This window comes from Brachyhypopomus gauderio, chromosome 10 (assembly GCF_052324685.1).
Source record: "Brachyhypopomus gauderio isolate BG-103 chromosome 10, BGAUD_0.2, whole genome shotgun sequence".
Classification (NCBI taxonomy): domain Eukaryota; kingdom Metazoa; phylum Chordata; class Actinopteri; order Gymnotiformes; family Hypopomidae; genus Brachyhypopomus; species Brachyhypopomus gauderio.
Genome location: NC_135220.1, coordinates 17,998,773 through 18,025,523, shown reverse-complemented (window position 1 = coordinate 18,025,523; position 26,751 = coordinate 17,998,773). Strand labels below are relative to the sequence as shown.

Below are 26,751 nucleotides of genomic sequence, written 5' to 3'. Positions count from 1 at the left end.
TGTTCACTGCACACTCACAGCTGTCATTTACTTTGCTTAATGACAGTGTACTGCTTCTCCATCACCACTAGAGGTAGTGATGCACACAGGGTTATGATAAACATCAGCACGCTTGTCCAAATGTTCTCGGCCTGAGGTGCCGGTTCCCCTCCCCTGTTCTCTGGTGGCTGTGTAGTTCTGGCTTCCAGGACGCTCCTATGTCCTGTGTAAATGCTTCCACCTGCCTTTCACTGGTCCAAAGAGGCCCAATCCTGCTAATCCCTGTAAGACATACACACACACACACACACACACACACACACACACACAGACCTACTATACTAGAGCTGATTTAAAGCCCAGAGATAAGGAGACTACATTGGTTAATGAGGTGCTGTTACAATACAGTAAAAGTGTCTTTAGAATTTCGCTCATCTTAATTCTTAAACGGAAATGTTGTTTCCTTGCTCTAAACAAGTAAAGAACAATTGTCCCTGCATTTGCGATGTACCTACGTGTTCGTCTAATTCAGTCGGAGCTGACTTAGGCACACAGGGCTCCCAGGGAGGGAGCGGTTAGAAGGGGCGCGGGAGGTGGCTGTTCTCCCTGTGTGTTCATCCCCGTACTGTATGTGTGAGTGACTGGGAGGGGGGCTGGAGAGAGGAGAGGGGGTGGGGGTGGTATAAAAACAGCCTCCATTCAACCTGCTTTCCATTTCCTCGTACTGTGTTCAGGGGGGCGTCACTGCTGTTGAGCCAGTATGCAGCTCCTTTGTGCAGCCACTTTAATTCTGCTGGCCCTGTGCTACCTGGGACAGGTGGACGCATCCGCCTATGACAAGATTTTGTCTCACAGCCGCATCCGGGCCAAGAAGCAGGGGTAAGGGACGTGTTTATTTCTATCCTGGTGTGATTCTGAAATGTGTGAGGGAAAGAAGCTGACAAGTGCCATGTTTATCGTTTCATAGAAAAGTGGTTTTGAATTTTTAGCTAATTATTACTTAATTGTTAGTTTGTTTGTGATGGACCTGGTGCTGTTTTTTTAGTTGATTTGCTAACAGCTACTCATCATTATGCTTTAGCTTTGATTGAATGCTTAAAAAAATCTAACATTTTAGAGAACAACAGAACCATAAAATGAAACAATAAAATCCACATGAAGATTTCATGTTTTTCATGTTCTCTGGATGGCAGTTTGCCAAGCAGGGCAATTACTCTCCTAACTGGGATCTCTTTAAAGGCAGATTTGTTCCTTGTGTTTGTGAGCAATTATCAATGCTAAAGATGGGACTCTTTAGTTCCTAAAGTCCATAAAGATGTCTGCTTTCTTCTTTGTTCTTGTCTTCTTCTTCAACTGTCGCCACACCTCCTTGGCAGTCCCAACATGTGTGCCCTTCAGGAGGTCATGGGCACCAAGAAGAAATATTTCAGCACGTGTAGGAACTGGTACATGGGATCCATCTGTGGCAAAAAGGCGTAAGTGTCTCATCACACTAACATGCTATGGGTTATGCATCTCTGTTTGGGTGGCCCAGTGTATCAGGGTGTGTGTGTGTGTGTGTGTGTGTTTTTGTGTATGTGTGTGTGTGTGTGCAGATAATGTATATGAGGTAGGGCTCAAGGGTGAGGTGTATGTGAACAGAGTTGCAGAGTGCTTGATGATGTATGGGATTTTTCGGTCTGTCATAGAATACATGCAAGCTTGCATTTGTGTGTGCATGTGCCATGTGAATGTGTGTGTCTGCATGTATGTGTGTGTGTGTTTGCATGTATTTGTGTTTGTGCACGTACTGCATGTGTGGTGAGGGAATTGGAGGTATATACCAATTGGTTGTGTGCTGTGGGCATCCAGGGAAGAAGTTTCACTTTTAGAGCAGCAGGGATGGATGGAGGTACAGGTCTGTAAATACCATCACTGCAGTGTTGGCTCGGTTGCCATCATTACATTGTTGGGTAGGTGGAGTAGGGACTCCTCCTTCTTCCTGGACTCCTCCTTCTTCCTGGACTCCTCCTTCTTCCTGGACTCCACTTTTTCCTAGATGCAAGATAATCCAAACCTTTCGAAATACGCCCTGAGAGACTGGCCAACACTGCACACTTCAGCACCATCTCCATGGCAGGAACATCCATCAGCCACCAATGCTGCAGGGGGAGAACGTTTATATCAAGCTGGCTGTGATCTCCAAATGCTGAGTGAAGACCTCCACCAGTAATATGCCAGAAGGCAGAAGGTTCACTTGTGAGGGCTAAATTACATCTTGAGAGGGTGCCATGTTTACTGCTCCCTGGCTAGGATCCATCAGCATTGAGCAGGATCCTGCACACTAATTTGTTTCATGCGCCAGTGTACATGGAGAGGATACTCTCGCTGAAAGGGAACCACCAGCAGACCTGCGGGTCAGTCACATGCTGGGCTGTTGGATTCTGAGTCCAAGGAACTATTGCAGTAACCTAAAGACTATTCAGCTTTTCCACTGGTGAAAGTAGCCAATGGCAAAAGAGATGTCTCATCACACACAGTCTCTCTGCTTCACACACACTCTTTCTGCCTCACACACTATCTCTGCCTCACACACACTTCTCTTTTATTGTTGTGTTACTCTTTTTTCTGTCTTCTTAAAGTTTGCTCTCTTTGCTTATAATATTTATTGCTTCTTTATGTCACACAAAGGCCAAATTTTGAGGTCCTCTTTTGCAATAAGAAGGTGTAGACTCTGAAGAGGGTCATGAGCGAGCGCTTTAAAGCCATGCCAAGCCTTTGGCTTCACTCTTAGAATGAATCACTTGCTGTTTACTGTCCAGAGTGTTAGAGTAGGCCACGTCTTTCACTCCTTACATCATATTGGTTCCTGTTCAAACATGGAGCCTCTGTCATGTCCAAACTAACCACAGCTTGAAGCAATTTGCATGTTACCATGTGTGTTTGAGCATGCCTTATCTTGAAGTATGAATTAAGCACACAACACACACACACACACACACACACACACACACAAATGCACGTACGCACACACACACACACACACACACACACACACACACACACACACCACTGTGAAGAAGGACAAAATGTAGTGATGTTCTCATTTCCTTTGAACATTGTTAATAATGGGGCTATAACCATCTGTCTGCTGCTGAACTCTGTTTCCGCTCAGTAATGCTTGTTGGACCATGAACTGATGTGTTGTACCATAGTCATGATATCTGGTCTTACAAATAGTACTCATGCTGATCTGTCAGGACGGGCCTGTTCCTTATTTCTTTGTTTTTTGGGGGTGTTTGAGTGCGCGCGTGTGTGTGTGTGTGTGTGTGTGTGTGTGTGTGTGTGTGTGTGTGTGTGTGTGTGTGTGTGTGTGAATGTGCCAATGAAGTACAGTATCATTACTGTACAAACGATGCTCATGTGTTCTGATTCTGTTAGTTTGTACTTGGTGCTCCCTGTACCCCAAGGTAGGCAAGGCAAGGCACGTTTATTTATATAGCACATTTCAGACACAAGGCTATTCAAGGTTTTTATAAGAAGAAATGTTAAAGGTCATTTATTTAAACAGAGAAAACAAAGCTAATTTAAAAGTCCTAAAAATTAATCAACCGTTGAGCAACGTTTCGTATGTTTTGCCCCTCTGGAGCTGTAAGCGTCATGGCAGGCACGGAGTTTTCCTCCATAACAGCAGACTCGTCCAGGGAAACATGTGGAAGCTGTTGTGTGAAGGTTCCTACGGCGAGGTAGCTGCAGCAATGCCAAAGGCAGAGTTCTACAGAGTTCTGCTCCTGTGCTGCGTTCTGGTCCGGAGCCTCTGGTCCACTGCCTGTGGGCCCCGTGGTTAGCTGGCTGACACACAGGACATGTGCATGAAGGCTCGGACCACTTCTCACTCTCGTGCTCTCCCTCCATCTCTCTTCTGTCGCTCAGATGTGCAGATGGAAGGAGAAAGTTCTGAAGGACAGGAAACAATTGGCATGGCTGGGATGTTTGGGATTCTGGGATTTTGATGTGTAGAGAAGAAAAACACACACTCTGTCTGCCTCACACTCTTTTCTTTTATTGTTGCATTGTCCTTTTTTTTAAAGTTTGAGATTATAGAGATTTAAGATATTTTGAGGCCCTCTTTTGCAATTAGAAGGTGTAGACTCTGAAGAGGGATGTGAGCGAGTGCTTTAAACCCATGCCAAGCCTTTGACTTCACTCTTAGAATGAATCACTTGCTGTTTACTGTGTACTCAAACTGTGAGGCCGAGCCGATGATGACTTGCAAAACCACAGGGCTGACCACTGCTTCCAGGAAATGGAAATTAAGAACTAAACAAGCTTGAAATAAGTGGTGGAAGGGAAGCTGCTAGATCCACATCCAACCACAGAACCACTCTCCTGGGCTCAGGAAGAGCGAGAACTGCTGTACATGTGGTTGAAAACGTCTCCGTGTCAATTCCTGTCTGCTTTTGTAGATCTGGATTATGAAAGCCATAGTATAGACATGGTATAGAATTTCTTTGCGCTGATTGGCCACCTTCCTGTGCATTCACATTTGTTTGGCACAGTGTCATTTGTTGATTGCTTTGAGGACAAATAGCAAGAAAACAAATCCGGAGACAAGATCTGAACCCAGTTTTCACTCTAGCGTTTCACTCCAACTGTGTTTGGCGATTCTCATCAGACCTCTTCTTGGTTGCCTTCATAATTTGTACCAGATATGCCCGACGACATTCTTTCAATGTATTCCCTAGAGGCATCTTCTAGCTTGCATAAAGATGGCCTCTTTCATTTGTTTTCATATCCATGGACGCTTGCATGTGTCTGTGACATGGGCGATATTGATACCACATGTTGCCATCTGCAAAACAATCCTGCAACGGAACTGTGCCAAACATCTCCCTGCAGCCTTCATACCCCCTACTGAAGTTACGCCACTGACTGTGCCGTCCAGGAGGCGTGTGACATCATCAGCATGTGTGCAGAATGAGGCACTGTTCAGTGTACCGGTGGAGTCTTACTCCAAAAAAATTCCCAAGTGTGTCGTGAGAACCTCTTGAACGCCTGCGGTATCTGCACTTCCCTTACTGTGCAGTGGGATTCAGCTTGCTGCTACGCTGGATGGAAAGGCTACTTGCTCCTTACCCCATTATAGACACAGCCAAGTGTCCTTAAACCAACCTGGAGCTCAAACAGCTAGATGATCCAGTTATGCTTGCAGCCAGAAAACCAAGAGATGAGAATAGAGATCCTGAACTGATCGTTTAAGTTGTTTTAAGTTGTTTTAAGTTGTTTCTTTAAGTTGCCAGTTAACAGTGCTGCCGTAAGAGTTTAGAGATGGAGGGGAGTGGGGCAGATTAGTACTGAAACATTCATGGTCAGAATATGAATATAACGCCAACATTTCACTGGTGCTTCATTACATCAGTGCTAGATAGTTAATCTAGATAGTTAATGTAGATAGTTAATCTAGATAGTTAATCTCACAAACCATGCTGACATGAAGCAGGTGTGCTAGAGGACTGAAAACATCTGTGAAGTGCATGGGTACTCTGGGGCACTCGAGATCACATTCACAAAGGAATGGTAGACATGAGTGTTGGTGAAATGTTTGTTTCAATCTATCTTCTGACCTTTTCTGAATATATTACATTTTCTGAATCTCTCTCTCTGTTTTCCTTGATCTTGTGCCATCAGACCATGCTGGGATGTATTGAAAATAAATGGTGTTTAGAAATAAGGTCTTCTTAGGTGAATCCTGTGAGAGTTGCTTTTATCCAACCAAAATGTTTTTACTTAAACTGAACTTTTCCATCTTGCATATTGGAAAGTTTCTCACTGGCTAGCATCTTACACTATATACAGTAGATATGATTCTCCTTGTTTTGGTCATGCAGGCTGTATATATATGTATGTCATATTTTAAACTGTAAATAAATGACATAGTGTATTGTTTGAAAAGTGTCTTAATATATGAAGATATATGTTTAAAATTGTTTGCAATTCTTGATAAAAGTCAGCCAATAAGATGATCTAGACTGCACAAAGGCTGTAATGTTTCTCCCTGATTACAAGAATAATTAATCGAGCAGGCTGGATAAAGCTCAGGACCTGACTATGCTTGTAGGGTTAGCAGAATTGTTCTTCTGTGACCAGAGTGGGTGGTGCACAGCAGTGTGTGTGCTGGAGGGAAGATGGTTAAAACTCACTGAGTCTGTGGTTCATTTTTGCAGGATGGTTTTATACGAGTGTTGCCCTGGTTACATGCCTCTGGACGGAATGCGTGGCTGCCCCGCAGGTTGGTACCGGCAGCTGAAACATCACAGCGTCTTATTTTCACACCACCTCACACCTAACCCAGCAACACTGTCAGCTGTTCATTTAGGCATCGTTAAACTGTAACGATTGTGTAAAGACCCCCAGCTATCTCCCATTTGTGTTTTAATGTTCCCGTTTGTTTGAACTGGGCGGATGATGAATATGTGTAAGTTTTATTGGCTTTTGTAGAACGTGCGGGTTACAATGGGTTAGTGACTCAGTGATTTATGTTAACTCTAAGGTCAGGCTCTGATTAAATGTAAAGTTATTCACTAGCCATCTGTTCAGATGGGGATGTAAGCTATTCTAGCCAACTGAATAAAGAAGACACATTTCCCCATATGCTGTAATAAGAATGAGAAAAATGACTCAAATTAGACCAGGAATTGACGTTTCTGTAAAAAGACCAGTTAACACAGTGTGTGAGATGTAGAGAGGACAGGAGACACTTCAGGACGCAGGAAGAGCGCTCGGCATTGTCATGTACTAACCCACTCGGCTTGACCACCGCCATGAAAAAACAAAGGTGGTGAAGCTCAAACACATGGTTAACATTAATGACATAATTACACTCCAAAATAAAATAGGAATAGAAAGTAAAAAAAAACATGTTGTTGAAAATATTTTTTGTTGGAGATGTTTCACTTAAGTGGTCCAGAATTAATTAAAAACAAACAATGATGTTGGATTTAACTTGGCCCGAGACTTTAAATCCCAGATCAAATCTTCACTGCAGGAGCAACTGTCATTTACAAAATCAGGTTTTTATTAGTGAAGGGCTTACATGGAATATGATGTATGTTCACAGTGCAAATGGAATGATTTGGCTCAAAATGTGATTAAAAAAATTAGACAATACCCAATATGAGAGGTATAACAGCCAAGTACCAAAAGAGAAATAACGTTCCCGAAAAGAAAATGTGTCACTATCAAAAATATAATGAAAACAGCCATCTTATAGCAAATAAGAAGAAGCTTCCCTGTCTGAATCTGAATGTATAAGCTGTTGAGCTCAGGTACATGAGCACATTTGTCCCAAACAGAACCAATCTATCCTCTATTAAGATAGCAAAATAACAGATGGTCAGTTTAATTTGCTGCCATGGGAACTCAGTCAGTGGCGTGCAGATCTAGCTATGCAGATCTGTGTTTTTTCCAAATAAGTTCTGAACATCTGGTGATGTGTAACATGGGGGTTAAGTCAAGATGAGGAGGTGGACACATTTGCAAAAGGGAGCTGGGTTTATTTACAGGGGTCACACATTCAACATTTACCGTCTCTTTTCATTAAGAGAACCGACATGGAGAGCACAAGGTTGACAAGGCATGACGACACAGTGAGACAAACAAACAAAGACCAAACAATAAATAACAGGCTACAAGGGCAGGAACACACAGGTTAGGCTAACAGACCAGAGCTCGGTAGACAAACGCTGAACTCAAACATAGAACCAAGTAGTTGGGTGAACTAAACAGAGCACGCAACTCACATTCATATACAAACTAGACAGGACCAAAACACTAAACATATATCCATGGAGATATTAGACAAAAGAACTACCATACAATTACAGTAACAGACTGAAAAGCAAGACTAACACCAGTGAATCATAAAGCACACCCTCCATGTCGGTTCTCTTAATGAAAAGAGATGGTAAATAAGCTAAATATAAACCAGGGTTCCCTAAACAATGACATCTGAAATTATTCATAATAACCAACATTACCTTGAACAGTATTTACCAGAGAATTGTTAATGAACCATACAAACCTACCACAAAAAAATCAGGCACACAAATGGACCCGTAAAGAAACGCTGGAAACACAAGGAACTATATACCAAACAAATTCAAAACAAACTAGAAAGAACGAGGGCGGGGTTATGAATGAGAGGGTGTGAACAGGGGGAGGCGGGGCCATGTATGACATGAGGTCCCAGTGCTTCTAGGGTGCTATAGTAATGATAAAAGCTCCTTGCTTTATTACAGGTCTAATTATTCTCTATCAATAATTAATATTTTAATAACTTTCTAGAACTTTGTTAGTAAATTAACATTGGAACTTGTTGCTGAAGGCACAAACACGTCAGACATGGAAGATGAGAGAGAGAGGAGGGTTTTGGGGAGAGAGAGGTAGTGAAGCGTACGGAAGTGTATTCGTTAGTCTGAACCCCACACGCTCTGTCTGGCCTCACAGCGGCTCCCATTGACACTGTCTACGGCACGCTGGGAGTAGTGAAGGCTGATGTCACGAAGAAGTACAGTGACCAGTGCAAGCTGAGGGAGGAGATTCAGGGTGCTGGCTCCTACACCATGTTTGCTCCCAGTGATGACGCATGGGAACTCCTAGACGCAGTACGTCCTGCTGATCAAAGCCTTGTCCTGTATTCCTGAGTCAATTTGGACGTGAATGTCTCATAAGAATTGCTAGCATAGCAATTATACACAGCTCATTAGATTTTGGGCTTATAGTTTGTAGGTATTAATAATCTGTTTACACAGAGCCCATATGCTGGAATTATCTGGAACATTTTAAATGCAAAAGAATTGTATCTTTAGAATGAGTCCTGAAATGCAATCAGCATATATATGCATAATATGCTCATTTGACTTTACCGCATATTTGTGTGTTTCTACAGACTAGAAAAAGAGAACTTCAAAACAATGCCCAAACCTTGTACGCCGCCTTGACTTACCACATGGTCAACAGGCGTCTCCTCACTAAAGACCTGAAGAACGATATGACCCTGGAGTCAATGCACAACAAACAGGGACTGTACATCAACCACTACTCTAATGGAGTATGTATTGAAATATACTCCACGAAATTCAAATGGCACTATATGTCTGTTTGGTACATCCTTGACATAAAGTGCATCCTAGTAAATTTTTTTTACATTTCCTCCATGGGACTTCACCAGGAGACTGTGTCTCCATATGCATAACCTGGAGAACTGTTGTGTGCACTGCAGATTGTGACGGTCAACTGTGCAAGGATCATTCACGGCAACCAGGTGGCCACAAACGGAGTGGTCCATGTCATCGACCGTGTCATCGCCCCCGTGAAGAACACCATCAAGGATGTGATTGAGACGAACGAGGAGCTCGATTCTCTGAGCGTACGTGCCGTGAGCCATTATGGAGTAACAATAGCCAACATTTGGCATCCTTCACTCAGAGAGCTAACATGGAATAATATGGTGAAAGATGACAGTATGTGGAGAACCATGTTCCTTGAGGATTATTTTTAGTTTGAAAAGTATCCCTATGCCCAGCAGTTTACCAGTTGTAATGATGAGGGACTTTTTAAAAGGCCAATGTGTTCCCATTCTCTGTGCTCTCTGTGCAGACGGTTGCCAGGGAAGAAGCAAGCTTCTTAGATAAACTGGGCGAGCCAGGACACTACACTTTTTTTGCTCCGACCAACAAGGCCTTTGAGAAGTTAAACAACCAGGTGCTTGAACGAGTGCTAAAAGACAAGACTGTCCTGCAAGGTAAGTGATTTGACAACAGCTTAGAATGACAGCAAACATCCCCCACAGATGGTAACAAATAGAAATGATCTATGATATGTGAACGTGTGGACTCCTTGTATGGTAACAGCCTTCAATTTAGGTCTCCTGCACCATAAAGCAACACTGCTTATTTCAGAATCATTATCACTGTTGGACTATGTATTGCAAAAACAATACAGTCTTTCGCTGTCCTTTGCTTAGCCCCCCTCTAATGTCTAGTGTCTCCTATTTCTAAGTAAATGGCATGAACAGAGTGCATTGGAAGCCGTGTTAGGGCTCTCAGACAGTGGGCAAACAGCAGAGCTGACCACAGTCACCAGGGCATTCAGAGTCAAGACTGCCTGATCCCACTCTCTGTATTAGATCCTGATCCATTTTTACCATCAGTGGATTTCAAGAACCAGCACCAGTACTTTGACAGGCATATCCAAAAACTGCTAAATCAAAGTCCCTTATTAACTATAAACAAAACAGCACCACAGCTCCGAGCTTATAAGTTGAGAAGTTCCTACTCAAGTCATTGTGACCAGATAGCACTAAATATCAGTTAATGAAGGAATCTGTTGATATAAATAGAAAGATCTGTTGATACCTGGAAACAGTCACCCGGTGATTGTGATCACAACTCCTGGTGTCGCAGTGCCAAGCGCCTGCTGGATCACCAAGTGTCTTTCCAGCCAAATCCTTTCAGACGGCCGAGATGACTGAGTGTGTTGAACATACTTGCTCGGTTGTTGTTCAAGGGTTTTTTACTTTATGGTTGAGGTTTGTTTGTCTCAGGCCAGAGATGCCCATACACACAGGTCATCGTTTTGCTTTATTGCCCGTCTCTGAGGCACAGCGGGACCGTGGCACGCTGAAATAAGCCTTCTGCACGAGAGTCCTGCTCATTAGGCGTGAAGCGAGGAACTCAGGCACTCGGGCAGCTGCTCCCAGCCACATGCCAGACCTCCTTAGTGCTCCAGTGTTCTGGCATCACAAGCCAAGTCTGCTTTATAGGCAGGAGGGTAGGCAAGACAGCCAGCCATACTTGACTGGGTTTGTTCAGCATAGCTATAGTAAGAGATATTGGCAGAGGACCATATAGAGAAACAGATCAACAGATGACCATGTCAATTGCAGACTCACTCAGACACATGCTGACACACACACACGCACACGCACACAAACACACACACACACACACACACACACACACACACACACACACACACACACACACACCACACACACACCACACACACACACACACACACACACACACGCACACACACACACAGATACTGAGAATTAACAGATCCGACAGCTCATGGGAAAGCGATAACGTGTTGATTATAGTAGTTTCTGAGAACGTCCGTTTTGGTCTCCAGATGGCCTATTCACAGGAAAGATGGGGTGGGTGTGTGGGGCATTACATCAGGCCTGCTGTGTTTTACTGTAAATCCAAGCGGAATGCCTCAGAATGTCGGAGTGGACACAATCTACTGTGAGAGTGAAATATGACCCAAAGCTCTGAGCAAACTGAACAGCTCATGTTCAGAATTTATGTTATCTCCCCCACTCTCATCAAGTCAGGTTGACTTTATTGGCATTGCCAAAGCATTAAAATGTTTAGGTTTTAACTTAATAAGAGTAACAACAACAACAATAATAATAATCTTTCTCTCTTTCCCACTGTTACTCTGTCTGATTCTGTCTATTTCTTTCTCTCTGTGTTTCTGATGCTCTCTCTGTTGCTGTCTCTGTTTCTGTCCCTCTCTGTTGCTGTCTCTCTCTCTCTCTCTCTCTGTTGCTGTCTCTGTTTCTGTCTCTCTGTTGCTGTCTCTCTCTGTTTCTGTCCCTCTCTGTTTCTATCTCTCTCCCTCTGTTGCTGTCTCTCTGTTTCTGTCCCTCTGTTTCCCCCTCTCTCTCTCTCTCTCTCTCTCTGTCTCGCTATCTCTCTTTCTCTCTCTCTCTCTCTCTCTCTTACTGATCTCAGCTTTTCTGAAGTACCATCTCCTCAGCTCAGTGCAGTGCTCAGAAGCCATCTTGGCAGGCACACGCTTTGAGACGTTGGAGGGCAGTTTTGTTGAGATTGGCTGCGACGGTGACAGTCTCACTGTCAATGGCATTAAGATGGTGCTGAAGAAGGACATTGTCACCAGCAATGGCGTCATCCACCTCATAGACCAGGTGCTCTTACCTGACGCAGGTGAGCATTGTGCTATTTTGCTATTTTGCTAAGTTCTACCCTAAAGCTTGTTCTGTTCACAGCTGCCTACAACATGCATTTGGACATGTGTAAAACTAACCAAGTATCATCAGTAACACTTGAATGTTTTAGCCGAATTCTGAAGTGGACTACCAGCACGTAATATTTTTTAGTTTACTCCAATCCAACACTTAGATAAACAGGGTTTTCCCTAAATAAGGTTTGCTAGCTGATGAACATTTACATTTACATTTACATTTATGGCATTTAGCAGACGCTCTTATCCAGAGCGACTTACAAAAGTGCTATGTAGTTGCTTGGAATCTCCAAGGTAGAATAGATAGTCCTGAACACAAGGTACTCTAAGCTGGAAAAACCACTAGACAAAAGTCAAATGATACCTAACAATTATACCTGAATATACACATCCCCTGAGGAAAAAGACAGTAAACAATTCCTATAACCCAATTATGCACAATACCTGAGGAAAGAGACGATAAAGTACAATAGACAAAGCATAATTATGCAAAGTGCACTTAAAAGAGGTGGGTCTTCAGTCGGCGTCTGAAGACAGCAAGTGACTCCGATGTTCGGATACACAAGGGATGAATGTTTGTTTTAACACCTCTCTCTCCCTCTTTCACATTTTCTCTCTCTCTTTCCTGAAGCTAAGCAGGTTATGGAGCTGGTGGGCGAGTCTCAGAGCACCTTTGGTGACATGGTGTCTGAGATGGGCCTGGCTGCAGCCATGGGCTCGGAGACTCAGTACACACTCCTCGCCCCCCTCAACAACGTCTTCACTGGTACATTTAACACCACACCATCTTGACAGGCCTGCATTTTTAACACCATGCTGTAGTTACAGGCCTGCATGTTTAACATCACGCTCTAGTGACATGCCTGTGTATATAACAAAAATGTGATGTGATTTTTTATGAGGGACATATGACTAAAAAAGGTTACACTGGATTAATCAAATGTCTAAATGAGGTTAAATGTGATTAATTAGATTCTTTTGCTTTCAGTTTTAATGTAATGAGAGATACCTAGTGCTTCCAGGTCAGTGTTCTGAGGTATTCACCTTTGTTTGATGTGTAGACACGGTGATGAGAATGGATCAGCGTCTCCTGAAGTTCATTTTGGAAAACCACATCCTGAAACTCAAGGTCACCCTGAGCGACCTTTACAACGGCCAGTTACTGGAGACCTTGGGAGGCAAAATGCTTAGGGTCTTTGTCTACCGAACGGTTAGTGAGTGTATGTCTGTGTGCTCGTATGTGTGAGTGTGTGTCTGTGCATGTGTTTGCATGCTCATATGGAAGAAAAAGTGGCAGGAACGTTGTTTATCTGCAATTAAAGCTGCAAACGAATTCATTTTAACAGCTTCACTGATTGATCTCTTGGTACTTGGGCTTAACTGAGTAGATGTGAACTCTGGTCTCTGCACGAGTCTATTATGTCCAGCTGCTTTTTGCTTCCTGGGTCATTAGCACTCCCTCACAGCCCACTGAAAGCCCTCCAACATGCCTCCCAGTGCTCACTCACCTGCTATACATCAGCTGTCACCTCGTTAGCCATGCTTGCAGCGCCAAATGTGTGTTGCAATACTGCATACACTCACTGTGTATGTGTGTGTGTGTGTGTGTGTGTGTCAGACTGTGTGTATTGAGAATGCATGCATGGTCAGAGGGAGTAAGGAGGGAAGCAATGGAGCCCTTCACCTGATGAGGTCACTGATCAGTGTGCCCAAAAGTTCCATGTATGAGCTGATGGAGACGGACGGCCGCTTCAGGTGAGTTCACGGCCAGGTATGACCGGTCTGCACTCACCACAGGAACACTCATAACCTCGTTGTTTATTCTGCAAACCTGGGGCCATGCAGTACAAAGGACCGCAGTGCACCACCAGTGACTGGAAAACTATATGAAAGACCTAAAGATTTTAAAGTTGGTTTGGTTTTTTTAATTTTGACTATTTCAGTGCTGTTCTGAATTTTTTTAATCTGAAAACCATGCAGTGTTTCCAAAGTAATTTTGCCTTTTCTTTTAGCCCTATGAAAGAAAGTAAACTCAAAGTAGATGAAAAGTAAGGAAAGCATCTGTTGGGATGTTCCAGAGTGTTCCTGACGCTGATGGAGACTGCAGGGCTCACAGAGCTGCTGAGGCAGGAGGGAGCGTATACGGTCTTTGCCCCAACTGACGATGCCTTTGGAGGACTCACAAAGGAGGACATGGCTCTTCTCACAAGTAAACGTTCTTTCATTCAACATCTCCCTCTTCATTCCTTCTCAAAGTCTCTTCTGATATGTCCCCAAGCCGTAGCAATCTGACATCTAACGAGAATGTTCCATTACAAAGCAGAGATTGCCTGGAATTATTAGTGCTCCTATTGGTGTAGCAACATGTGTTTATGTGTTTTATGAACTTTGCTTTTGTTTTTGATGTTTAGGTGACATCAACACACTGAGAACCATCCTGCTCTACCATTTCACTAATGGCATCTTTATCAATGGCGGACTGGAGAACAGTGTGACCAACATACTGACCACCCTACAAGGAAACAACCTCCAGCTGCTGTCTGTACGGGAATTCACGTAGTAATCCGGCTTCACAGTAAATGTTCATATCATCACACACACACACACACACACACACACACACACACACACACACACACACACACACACACACACACACACACACACACACATACTAATCAAGCTTCACAGAAAATGTTCATATTATCTCTCAAACACACACACAAACACACACACACACACACACACACACACGCACATGCATACATACACAAGCTTTTGTTATTTGTTATTGTTGTTGTATAAGCAGCCACACTCCATAGCATCACCCCATAATGGGTCATTACACTAAGCATAGTTCCCATCTATTATTAGAATATTTTAACTTCCATGGCTGTTTTGTTTACTAGAAATTAGTCAATTGCAGAGGCTCAGTTAGACATTAGACAATTACAGATGTTGATTGCTTCACTTAATTTTATTTGCTGAAGAAGGACTAAGTGCTAAAGTAAAATCCTGTTAGCATAAGAGAGGAAGGCATCCTCCGAGCTTTATCAGCAGGTCTCTGCCACGCTTCCTGGGGTGTCCTCCCAAACGTCCTGAATACACAACCCTGCCTTCTCCTTCTGGCAGCTATGACAACAGAGACAAAAGAACTCACTCCTTATATTATCAGAGTTCTGGAGTGTCATTGTGAAGAGTCATTGGGCTCTTCTTCTTTGGACCTGCTTTTGTTGGGATACGGTCAGAACAAGCTTGGCTCATTATTCTTATCTGCTTTCACTTTCTCAACAACACAATAATTTAATCTCGCCATTAATGGTATTATTTATCTCTAACCTCAATGCCTGTGTGTGTGTGTGTGTGTGTGTGTGTGTGTATGTGTGTGTGTGTGTGTGTGTGTGTGTGTGTGTGTGTGTGTGTGTGTGTGTGTGCGCGTGTGTGCGTGTTTGTGTGTGTGTATGCACCTGGGTGTGCAGCATGGGTATGTGCATGTTCGTTTGGAATGAGTCCACAGATAAGAATCTTGCTTCCTGCAGATTAGCTATCATCATTCAAACTCCCTTCATGGCTCAACTCCCAGAAGCCCCCTCTGCCCTTCACATGTCTGTTCAGAACCAGGAACAATGGCTTATTTAATCCCTCTGGAATTTCCTCTAACTAAGGGATCTGAGCCATGACTCTGCAAACTGATAAGAGGGAAAGTATATTTTCTGTATTGCTTAGAGGGGAAATGGCCTCAGCAAGGAAGGAATACACTGACATGTGAATGAAACTGTAAGAAAGTATTTTTTGAAAGACAATAAAATAATTTATTAAGCCCAGTTTCCCAAACATGCTGTCATATTATAAATATCTTAAAAATTCAACTGTCTCATCTGAGACTTCCTTTTCACAAATTCAACTGACTTATCTGAGTCTGTTCCATTTCACAAGTACAACAGACTAATCTGGGTCTGTTCCATTTCACAAGTACAATGGACTAATCTGGGTCTGTGCCATTTCATAAGTACAACAGACTAATCTGGGTCTATACCATTTCAGCAGTTTATTTTATTACTTTGTGGAGAGTAATAAAATTTTACTTCCTTGGTGTTCTTTCAAAAAATTATATTGTCATTGTATCTGAATTATAATTAAGAACTTCTATGTAAAATGTATTCCTTTTAGCTAAAATAATTTTTAAAGAAGTTTCTCTTTCTCTTTGTTTTTGTCTTAATTCAGGTCAACAACTCTATCCACGTGAACTCTGTGGATGTCCCAGATATCGACCTCATGGCGTCCAATGGGGTGATTCATGTAATAAAGACCCTGCTCTACCCCGGAGGTGAGTTAAGGATGCTTGCGAATAAAGCACTTCTGTAAGGTGCTCTGGAAAAGGGCGTCTACTTAATGCTATAAATGTAAATTAATGTTTTACACCAGTGCTGAGTAAATGAACAGATAGGCACCTTTGCCTCTGCCAAGACTTGCATACATATAAGGTCATCATGTGTGACTCTGCACGCACAGAATTAACCAGCAGAGTTCACAAAAAGGGTCCCACATGAGCCGTCTACCTCCAACAGGTCCCACGTGAGCTGTTTAGCGCTAACAAGTCCCATGACCATAGTGAACTTTGCCAAGCATATGTTGTGTTTTTAGGTGTTTATGTGTGGTGTGTGTTGCAGCAGTGGGACACCTGTGCTTCCTCATCTCCCTACATGGGACGGACTACAACTGCCCTGCTTTGGTGAAATAAATTAGAATGAAATCAAAAAAATGAAGAGCTTTTCTCTTGCTGACAGATCTGCCGGTGGGCCGTCAGGATCTGCTGTTTCTGCTGCAAAAACTTATCAAGCACATTCAGATGAAGGTACGTCCAAGCAAGCCGTGCGCACCCCACAGTAAACACGGTCATGAGGCAATGGCATCGTTACGACCAAGCGTTCTTTTCATACGTCATGGTTTCTCTTTCTTCGCTCTCTCAGTTTGTTTCTGGATACACCTACAAAGAGATCCCGTTCAGCTTCATCAGTGAGTCTCTGCTTCTTCTGACCTGGTCCAGCACGGCAAACCCACTGCATGTACAATGGCACTATCATGGTGTGATGCACCATGTTTATTGATGCCTCGTCACAGAGGGGTTTTCATCTCATTCACGCTTTATAACGTATTTAGATTAAAAAGTGCAATTTGCCCTGGTCAAGCCATCCATTAAGAATGAATGACTCGTACTACGCATGTGATTTTCAATCAATTTCAACACTTTGGTATTAAGCATAATGTTTTTTTCTTTTTCCAGAGAAAATATTCACCACTCATATTGTTGAATCAGGTAACACACTGCATTGTACTCTTGATGTAAGTGGAGAGCATGTTCCTGTACATGTTCACATGTAGTAGTCCTCAGCTGTTGTGTAAAATAATATACCGCCAAACTCACATTTGACCCCAGCATCACCTGCTTGAAACATTCTTCTCAAGGGTTTTTTTTACAGTTCATGATGGTTCTAAGCCTGACAGGCCAGTCGTGCTTTTCTTTTGATATGCCTTTTCTCGAATGCGTGTGTTTGCACTGTTCCCACAGCCTCTATGAGTGTCAGGGAGCTTTGAGCTTTTTCTGTGCTGTAAGGTTGGGCTGATCGATTAGACCGCAGTGAAGGAGCTGAACAGAGACTCCCTTGTCGGTCTGGCCAAGGCCCAGCTGGCGTTGGCTCAACGTGGCGTTGGTTAGCAGCAGTGGCCTAAGGAGGGCGAGAGAGGACCTGCCCTCCTGAATGCAGTGCTAAGTCTTTCTGCTAAGGTCTTGTATTGTGGACGTTTGAGTGAGTTCAGCGGGGTCCAGTACAGTGATTAATATCAAATTGCAGGGTCTGTGCCAAATGTGAGTTGATTTAAAAGTTCTTGAGGTCTTGTCAGAAACTTGGCCATAAATAAAGATCCTTTAATCACAAGAGTAATTTCTGGGTGGGGCTCCAAAACCATTTAGAGGAAACCTGTGGTGCTGAATATTTTCTTCCACATTTCCGTGCACATATAGTTGAAAGTATTGTAATTACAAGCAGTGGCAGGAGGTGGACTTTGGTAGTGCTTTAGCAGGACTTTAGCAGAACTTTAGCAGGACTACAGTAGGACTTCAGCAGCTGCACAGGTGTCTTCGATTTGTTTTGTTAGATTTTTCTCCCCAGTTTACTCTCCAGTCAATAGATTGGAATTAACAGGTAAAATAGTCATGTTTTTGAAAGATAAAGTACAAATATACTTTAAGCTAGTTTGTGACAAAGCAAGTATTGGGAATAATGGGTGCAGAGAGAGAGAGAGTCCATGAAGGTGCATGCTCTCCATGATTGGTCTTATTTTGCACATGTTCCAGTTTCGGAATCACTAATGAACTCATCTTAAAACATTTTTTGCCCCAGGTCCTGAGATCAAGGTGATTGAGACTGAGCCAACCTTTACTAAAGTCACTAAAATCATTGAAACCCAGCCAACAGTGACCAAAGTGGTGGTTCATGGTGAGCCTCAGATCACAGAACTGACCAAAGTGATTGAGACTGAACCGACCTTCACTAAGATGACACATGTAATCGGGGAGTCATCAGTCATGAGGATGACAAAGAAGATTGAGTCCAGCCCTACAGTAAAAGAGGTGATCATTGAGGGAGAACCAACAATCACCAAGGTTAAAAGAATAATTGAAGGGGATCCAACAATTACAAAGGTCAGAAGGATCATTGAGGGTGAGTTTCTCATAAAGATTGCCCATTGTATGCCAAGAATACATATTTGATTAATATACATTCTAAAATTGTAGATGTTTGATCCCTTAAGAAAGTTTAGTTTAAGATGTATTTATTGTTTTTATTGTTTATCTCTCAGCCCCTACTTCCTCTTCAGATGGAGATCTTGACATATCTAAACGTATACGTGATGGTACGTGATTAACAATTTCTGTCTTGTTCAGCCATTCACATTCACAGCCAACAACGTTACTAAAACGTTGTAAATAAACAAATACAGCAAAAATAATAGGGTGATTCATCTTAAGAAAATATTTAAATACAAGAAACATGGAAACAACTTTGATAAACAGAAAATGTTTTCCCTTGAAAATGAAAAAAAAGTATTCCAAATCCTGTGACATGTGCAAGCATGAGACATGTGCAAGCATGACATGTGTGCAAGCATGAGAGCATACAGGCATACAACTAAATCGCGATTTACCACTAAAGTGAGGTTTTATTGCACTTGTCTGCACCAGTGAAAAACAGGACAAATGCAGGATTGAAGCCCCTGAGCCCCTGAATCCTGAACCCTGAATCCAAGCCCTGTCATAATACTTTTGAAATTGACCTGTCAGGTGAAAGAGTGGCTGCAGAAAGTGGCTGGCACTCTGCAGTCAGGACCTGATGTGTTACAATTTGTTCCTCATTGTATGTATTAGATGTGACCAAAATAGGGTTGTGGGATATGAGGTGTGCATTCTCAAGGAGGAAGAAATGAAAAAAACATTTAGTGAGGGGGGTTGTTGGACAAGAGAGTTACTCAACCAGCTAAGAGACCCAGCACAGTAAGGGGTCTAGTATGCTAAGAACTGAGCATACTAAAGGACTGAGCATGCTAAGGCATCAAGAATGCTAAGGTACTGAGCACTAAGGGACTAGGCACACTAAAGGACTAAAGTATGGTAAGGAATCGTGCATGCTGAGGGACTGAGCACACTAAGGGATCAAGTATGCTAAGACTGATTATGCTAAGGGACTGAGCATGTATTTAGAATTCATGCTAAGGGACTGAGCATGTATTTAGAATTCCTTTCCTACATCTCTCCACAACAAACACCCAGACTTCTCTGTTTTGTTGAATACCCTTTCAGGATGAGACTTTTAACGCCTCGATATAATGTTTGGGAAATGAAATCCGCACAATAGAAATAAACTGAGTCAGTTGGCATGTCTGTGCTTTCTTTTTAGACCTCGAACAAATGAATGTGCACTTAACATCACCCACTTCTGCTGCCTAATTTACAGACACTGCCACGGCTGATACGCTGAATAGGTTACATCATCTGGTATGAAAGAGTACCACACTAATAATAGGGTGATATTAATTGCTCTGCACCACATTTCAAGAGGCAGTTAGGTGGCTATTTGGATCTATTTAATATTGGTACATCATTGATTTGCATTGGTGGATTCACATCTCTAAAGAATATCACAATGACTGACAAATATTTTTAGGAGAGAGGAATGTGTCCAACAGAGATGGAGCTGTTTTATTCTTTACATCAGGGGTCACCAACCTTTTTGAAACTGGGAGCTACTTCTTGGATACCAATTATTGCGGTGGGCTACCGGATTGATACAGTTCAATCGAACGAAAGTTGTTGAGCGCGCGAGGGGGGGGTTTTGATTGCTAAGCGGGAAGACCGCTAGCATCCGCGAACAATCTCTAATAGTAACAAAAAAAAAAAAAAACGATGCAGCTCATTGGTGCGTGGCACTATAGTGAGCTATTTTTATAACAGGCCCGCGGGCGACTCATGACGTCACCACGTTGGCGACCCCTGCTTTACATCTTGTGGAAAGTCAGCAATTACACATACATAACTTTTACAGGTCTGGGAGATTTTTCCACCATTTGCTGCAGTTTAGAAATCTAGGCTTTCACATCATTTGCAGAACTTGCAACCAAAACCCTGAGGGCCTTGACATCAGTGGGTTTGTGAAATGACAGCGGTGTTAATGTAGTGGCACTTGTTTTGCTGAAAGTATACTAGTTACAGTGTATGTGTTTGCTTTCATGCATGTCACTCAGGAACAAATCATAGACATTTGCATTTAAGCACAGGATGTGTTGGACGATAATGTCCTATTTATGTTTTATAACAATGCAATTTGTTTAGCCAAGTGTAATTTTTTATTTAGCCATCAATTATATAAGGAGTGTTTATGGATCAGTGTTTGTCTGGTCTAGAGGTCTGCACTCCCGCGGTAATCCCGCGGGTCCCGCGGGACCCGACAGAATATCTTGCGGCGCGGGATAGAATTTAATTTTTATTGGCGGGAGCGGGAGTTGAATTAGTCCAGGCGATGCGGGAGCGGGACCACATATACATGTAGAAAAATCCCGCAAATTAATAGTCTAATAGTTCATTATAATAATAACAACGCAATGATTTCCATGCATAAGGAACAGGACGAAAACAACTAATCATTCAGTAAGTAAGCAATAAACTAATTCAAAATATTGGCTAAGCAACTGATCACGTGAACATGAAGTGTGCGTCATTTTGTCATTTTGATACAGAAATGGCAGAGACTGTAGACCAGGGGTTGGCAACCTTTGAGACATGGAGTGCCAACTTTAACATGTCCAGTCAATGAGTGTGCCACTATGGCGGCGAGTTTAAATTGTTGACCGAGGAGGGGGGGAGGTGTATTCGACACAAAAAGTATTATATCGCGATCGATCGCCAAGTTTAAACGCCTCCGCCGTTCGCGCGAGGTGTGCGTGCGGAGTCGGGCGCTTCGGTCACTCGTGAAAGTATAATCCATTAATATAATAATTTATATTAAAATATATATTTTTGCTGATGCTGGTCCAGCGTGTCGCGTGCCAGTGACTATGCTTCGGTGTGCCAATGGTGGCACGCGTGCCATAGGTTGCCGACCCCTGCTGTAGACGGTCAACCAGTTTCAGCTGTGGAAAATTCTATTAAAACAGGCGAATACACCACAATTAAGCCAGCTACAGGAAAGTCTGATATATGGAAGTCATATTCCATTGTAATTAATGGAGATGGAAATCGGCTTGTTGTGATACATGTCAGAAAGTGTTGGTGTACGTCACCTAACGGGATGTGTTTGGACTGTGATAAGAAATGGGACAGCGCGATCCATCGCTATACTGCTGTTTTAATAAATACATAAGAAAATTTCAAGTACTAAATCTAATTAATTCAATTCATATTAGGATTGCGGGCGGGGGCGACAGAAATGTGTATGTGGTGGGCGGGTGCGGGATTAAAACAAGCGATTTTTTGGCCGGTGCGGGCGGGAGCGGGATTAAAACAAGCAGGTGCGGGCGGGAGCGGGATTAAAACAAGCGATTTTTTGGCTGGAGCGGGTCTAAAACAAGCGGGAGCGGGATTAAAAAAGCAGTCCCGCGCAGACCTCTAGTCTGGTCCATCACCTAAGATCAGTTTACCTTGGGAGACCTTGATAACACAGCTCCTATTATTATTCAAGTACACAAACCCCTGCACCATGATAAGGTGGTAATCCAAGTAGAGGATTCCCTCAGGAGAGACTGGACTTTATTTCATTCTGGAGTTGCCCATGGTGAAAGGTCTCAGGCAGGAGTGGGCTTACTCATAGCTCCCTGGCACGCAATCTGTATGTTGGAGTTTTTCCTGGTAGACTAGAATGGTGCTGCACATTTGGGTTTGGGAATGGGCTCTGACTGTAGTTTGCTCATGCACCAAATGTTCTTCTTGGAGTCCATAGACGGAGTACTGGAAAGTTCCTCTTCTGGGCACTCCATTATTCTACTTGAGTTCTGTGCTCATCCATAATGAGCTCCATGTTCAAGCACAAGGAACAAGGACACCTTAGGCTACAACTTGATGATGGACATTGTTATTGTATCATCAGACTTGCATCCATGTATCCATGTGGACATTAATAAAGAAAGGAGCAGGCAGGCACCTCTGTATCAGGTGGCAGGCGTGGATGCCTGACAGACCTGGCAGACCCAAATGTGTCATGAAGGTTTGCTGGGAACGTTTGGCAGTGGGACCTGTCAGAAAGATCTTCAAGTCTCACATCTGGTAGTGCTTCGACCACATCCTGAGGCTGGAGACATTGAGTCAGAGTGGGCCAGGTTCCATGCCTTCATTGTCGAGATGGCTGATCGGAGCTGTAGTCGCAAGGTTGTCTGCGCTTGTCACGGTGGTGATCCCCAAACCCAACCCATAGTCACCGATCGTGTTCACAACTTTTATGGACAGAAATTCTCAGTGTAGCCAAGTGATGGACAGAGTCCAGTTTGGTGGCCTCAGGATTCCATGTCTGCTGTTTGTGAATGATGTGGTCTTAATGGCATCATCACGCTGGGACCTCCAGCTTTCAGTGGATCGGTGTGTAGCTGGTTTGTAGAGGAGTATCAGGACTTCTAAATCAGAGACCATGGTGCTCAGTCAGAAAAGAGTGGAATGCCCTCTTCTGGTTGGCAATGAGCTCTTGCCTTGAGTGGATTTAGATTATCTTGGGATCTTCATGAGTGAGGGAAGAATGGAACAGGAGGTTGACAGGCATATCGTCAGCAGTGTTGGCGAGGTCTGGGACGTGAAAGAAATAATAAAATCGTGGATGCAGGAATGAGTTTTCCCCGCAGGGTGTCTGAACTCTTAGAGATAGTTTAAGGAGTTTGATCATCTAAGAGAGACTTGGAATAGAGCCACTGCTCCTCCACATTAAGAGGAGCCAATTGAGGTGGCTCAAGCATCTGGTCCAGATGGCCCCTGGACATCTCCCCATGAGCTGGTCCAAGCATGTCCAACCAGAGACGTCCCAGGACATGCTGGAGAGATTATGTCTCTTGGCTGTCCTAGGAAAGCCTCTGTATCCCTCTGGAAGAGCTGGAAGAGGCAGCTGGGGAGAGGAAAGCATTAGACTGCTACAGAACAAACAAAAACAAAACAATGTGACTATCAAATATGGACAAATCAAACCATCCTAATGACAATAATCAGCTACAGCTAATAGCAAACACAAGCCCATCGAGTAGGAAAGTCATGGGGAAATGTAAACATAGAAACAAGACAGTCAGATGTCCAAATTAGCGAAAACACGAGAGAACTAGTCACAACTGAGAATGATTACAATGAGGCAGAGACTGAAACAAGGGGCAGAGGACTAAGGGCGTGAACACAGAAACCAAAACAGAAGCACATGGCGTAATGAAAACATGGAAGTGAGAAACAAAACAAAGACATGAGGTGGCATCGCCATGGGAACGGTGATGACAAGGAGGGTGTGATCATGACAGCAGAGGGGTTGGATGGGTAGGTGGAATGATGGACAGTTATATGCACAAATAACATTTACATAAACTTGTTTATGGGGACTCTTCACCCTGTAAAATGGAATGCTGTGCATCAATCCACTGGTGGTCATAGTGATGTCCCTGGTGTGTGCTCACTGCTGGGCTGAGCTGGGGTTGTTCAGGTAAATAAATTATGACTGTTTTACTGTCTTCTGTTTTTATTAGGTGAAGCAGGATTCACCACCATAGTGATCAAACCAGAGCCTCGGATCATTGAAGGTGAGGATAAATCAATACAATATCATGTAAAAAAAATTATATCAAATAATGTGCTCTTGCTTGTATTCTAAATATTCTAAACCCATGATACAGGGCCAGACTTCTCAAAGATCACATCTTTGAAGGACAACCCAGAACTAATCGATGCAGAATCAGAGAGGATCACAAAGCTTATCAAACGTCAGAGCTTCACATATATCTACCAGCCTCTGGCACATATGTAGATGACTCGGTCTTGCAAGAAAATTCACGTAAAATTCTGGATTTTTCTTTTTCAGAGGGTGGTGCTAAGAGACGATCTGCTGTCAGAAGATCACCGGGTAAGAACAGTGTGTGGGGGAGGGGGGTGGGATTAGAGGAAAACAAACCAACGGTAAAATTATGCAAATTACCATCTGTTAAATTATGCAAAGACCAGATTTAGTTGAACATTTGAGTAATATAGTTATATGCATTTGTTGATTATATCTCCACTTTCATCTCTGCAGCAGGAATGAAGAGACGTGTGAGGCTGGTGAGACATCACAAGCCCAGTCAGTGATGCCAAAAAAGTTGACAGCATCCACTTAGGCCAGACTTCTGCTTTTAGTCCTACTTCTCAGACTAAGAGTGCTGACCTAGGGTACAGCCTACAGATGCTGAGCTGGAGCTCGGCCTAGATCTGTTCTCTTATTCTCAGAGGTCTGGCTAAACATAAGCCCCAGGAAACACCTTCAGGTTCTTACAGTCAACAAAGCAATAACTGGGCTGGGAGCAACCGACGAGCACATGCCATTACCCACGCTTGCCTGTGTGATGGGAAGACATTGTTAGTAATCTGTTGTTAAACACTGCATGACATCTTTACAGCATCAAGGGAACTGAGACTAAAGCGAGATTTATCGCCAGGGGACCGAAATGGTGGTGGTGTGGAGGGAGGAAAAATAGTGTTTATATACTTGTCACTGTCCAAGGAGCTTTCATTGAGGCTCGAGGTCTCACCTGTGCATGTCTGTGGTTTGTCATGCCTGCATTAAGGCCTGTGAATATTGTTGTTTACTTTTAAGGATGAGCAGAGCTTTACCTATTCTTATCTGAATATGCTTTCAACATTGCAACATTCACAGCATGTGCAAATGTATGCTGTAACATTTTACACCCATTCTGTACTTTCTTGTGCTATTTTTTTCTTTGATCAAAGCAATTTCAGTCTTGTACTCTTTTTCATTTTTTTGGAACAATGATATAAATATTCCATTGTGTCATTTTTGTGCACTGTTGATTCTTAGTAACATCATTCTCATTTTGATGGTGAATGAATATAAAATTGAAATAGGAGCATTGTTTCACAATCTTTCATATTTATAGTTCAATTTTGTCAATTCATAGCCATCATGTGCATTAGTACACAGAGCTTTTGTTCATCATGAGTTATTCACAGTTTTGATTTTCGCATTTGTTCTTGTTCCTCTTTGCCAGATTGTTTGTCTTGCACAGAACCTTTTTTTTTATCTGTTAAATGGAATGATGGCAATATTAAAAAAAGGTGTCCCACCAGTGGACTAGTCAAAGCAAGGACTGCTTTTATGACCTGTATGTGGACATGCACAGGCAGAGCATATGGGATCATGGCCTTTACTTTTCTTTGTCAAACATACACATTGAATGGTCCTTTTTGCCGGTGAAGGGGGAGGGGTATTCGGCTGGTGTGGAGAAGTGAGCACATACTGCCTCATGCCTCCGGTGTTCCATTCTGTCGAGTGTTAAAGTGGGAGTCTTCTAGTAATCCTTCAAAAGCCAGTGAACTTCTGACATCCCCCTAATTCAGTACCAATAAAGATTTGATTAAAAGGCCACAAGACAGATCTCAAACACATTTGTCAGACACAACGAGGAGGGAGGGCATCGGGTCTAGCTTTATAGGATCCCTCCGGGCAAATCTAATTGTTGAATTAGCCTCAGATGTTTCTGCCTCAGAGACCTGGAAGCATGTCAAGCTTAACCAAAAACCAAACCAACAGCCAAATCATCACCTCATTCTTCTCGGTATCAGTGGGTTTCCTTTGAGCTTCTTCACAAGCCTGTCTCAACCCTCCAAGCGCAGTTAACCTCGTACTCCATAATATAACAGTTCAAAGTTATTTTATTGAAGAATATTACGAGCAGCGTAACCTCTAATCGGAGAGTCTGACAGTTTTAAGAGCTTTTAAATCTTTTACTTTTCTGGCAGAGTTTTCCTGCTGTCCCAGTGCTGGAGAATCTTCTCTTTTGTTTATTGGCTTGTCTGGCTCTTGCTTCTCCAACTGTTTGTTTCTCCATAGTTAGAACAACATCTGAGAAGCTCATTGTCTTCCTTTTGTTCTGCATGAGAAACCCGTTATTTTTAACAGGGGACATTTAAAGGGGGAGCTTCCCATCGGGACATAGATCAAAGTGAAGAAATTTTACCAGCCA

At 43.0% G+C, this 26,751-nt stretch overlaps 1 protein-coding gene across 2 annotated transcripts; it reads left to right on the top strand.

The window, feature by feature from the left end:
- Positions 1-688: 688 nt before the first annotated feature.
- On the top strand, positions 689-25,562 carry postna (periostin, osteoblast specific factor a). Of its 2 annotated transcripts, none has more exons than XM_077020128.1 (23): positions 689-858; positions 1,356-1,454; positions 6,183-6,247; positions 8,464-8,621; positions 8,906-9,067; positions 9,239-9,385; positions 9,616-9,760; positions 11,760-11,972; positions 12,641-12,775; positions 13,071-13,219; positions 13,628-13,764; positions 14,088-14,218; positions 14,421-14,551; positions 16,234-16,336; positions 16,797-16,864; positions 16,980-17,025; positions 17,294-17,326; positions 18,411-18,731; positions 18,871-18,924; positions 24,265-24,318; positions 24,412-24,498; positions 24,597-24,638; positions 24,810-25,562. In XM_077020128.1, exons 1-23 carry the CDS (start codon positions 740-742, stop codon positions 24,857-24,859), a joined length of 2,649 nt encoding a protein of 882 aa, XP_076876243.1. In that variant the 5' UTR covers positions 689-739; the 3' UTR covers positions 24,860-25,562. The 2 variants fall into 2 exon arrangements, with proteins under 2 accessions (XP_076876243.1, XP_076876242.1); XM_077020127.1 differs by having other exon boundaries at positions 690-858; positions 24,807-25,562.
- The last annotated feature ends 1,189 nt before the right edge of the window (positions 25,563-26,751 follow it).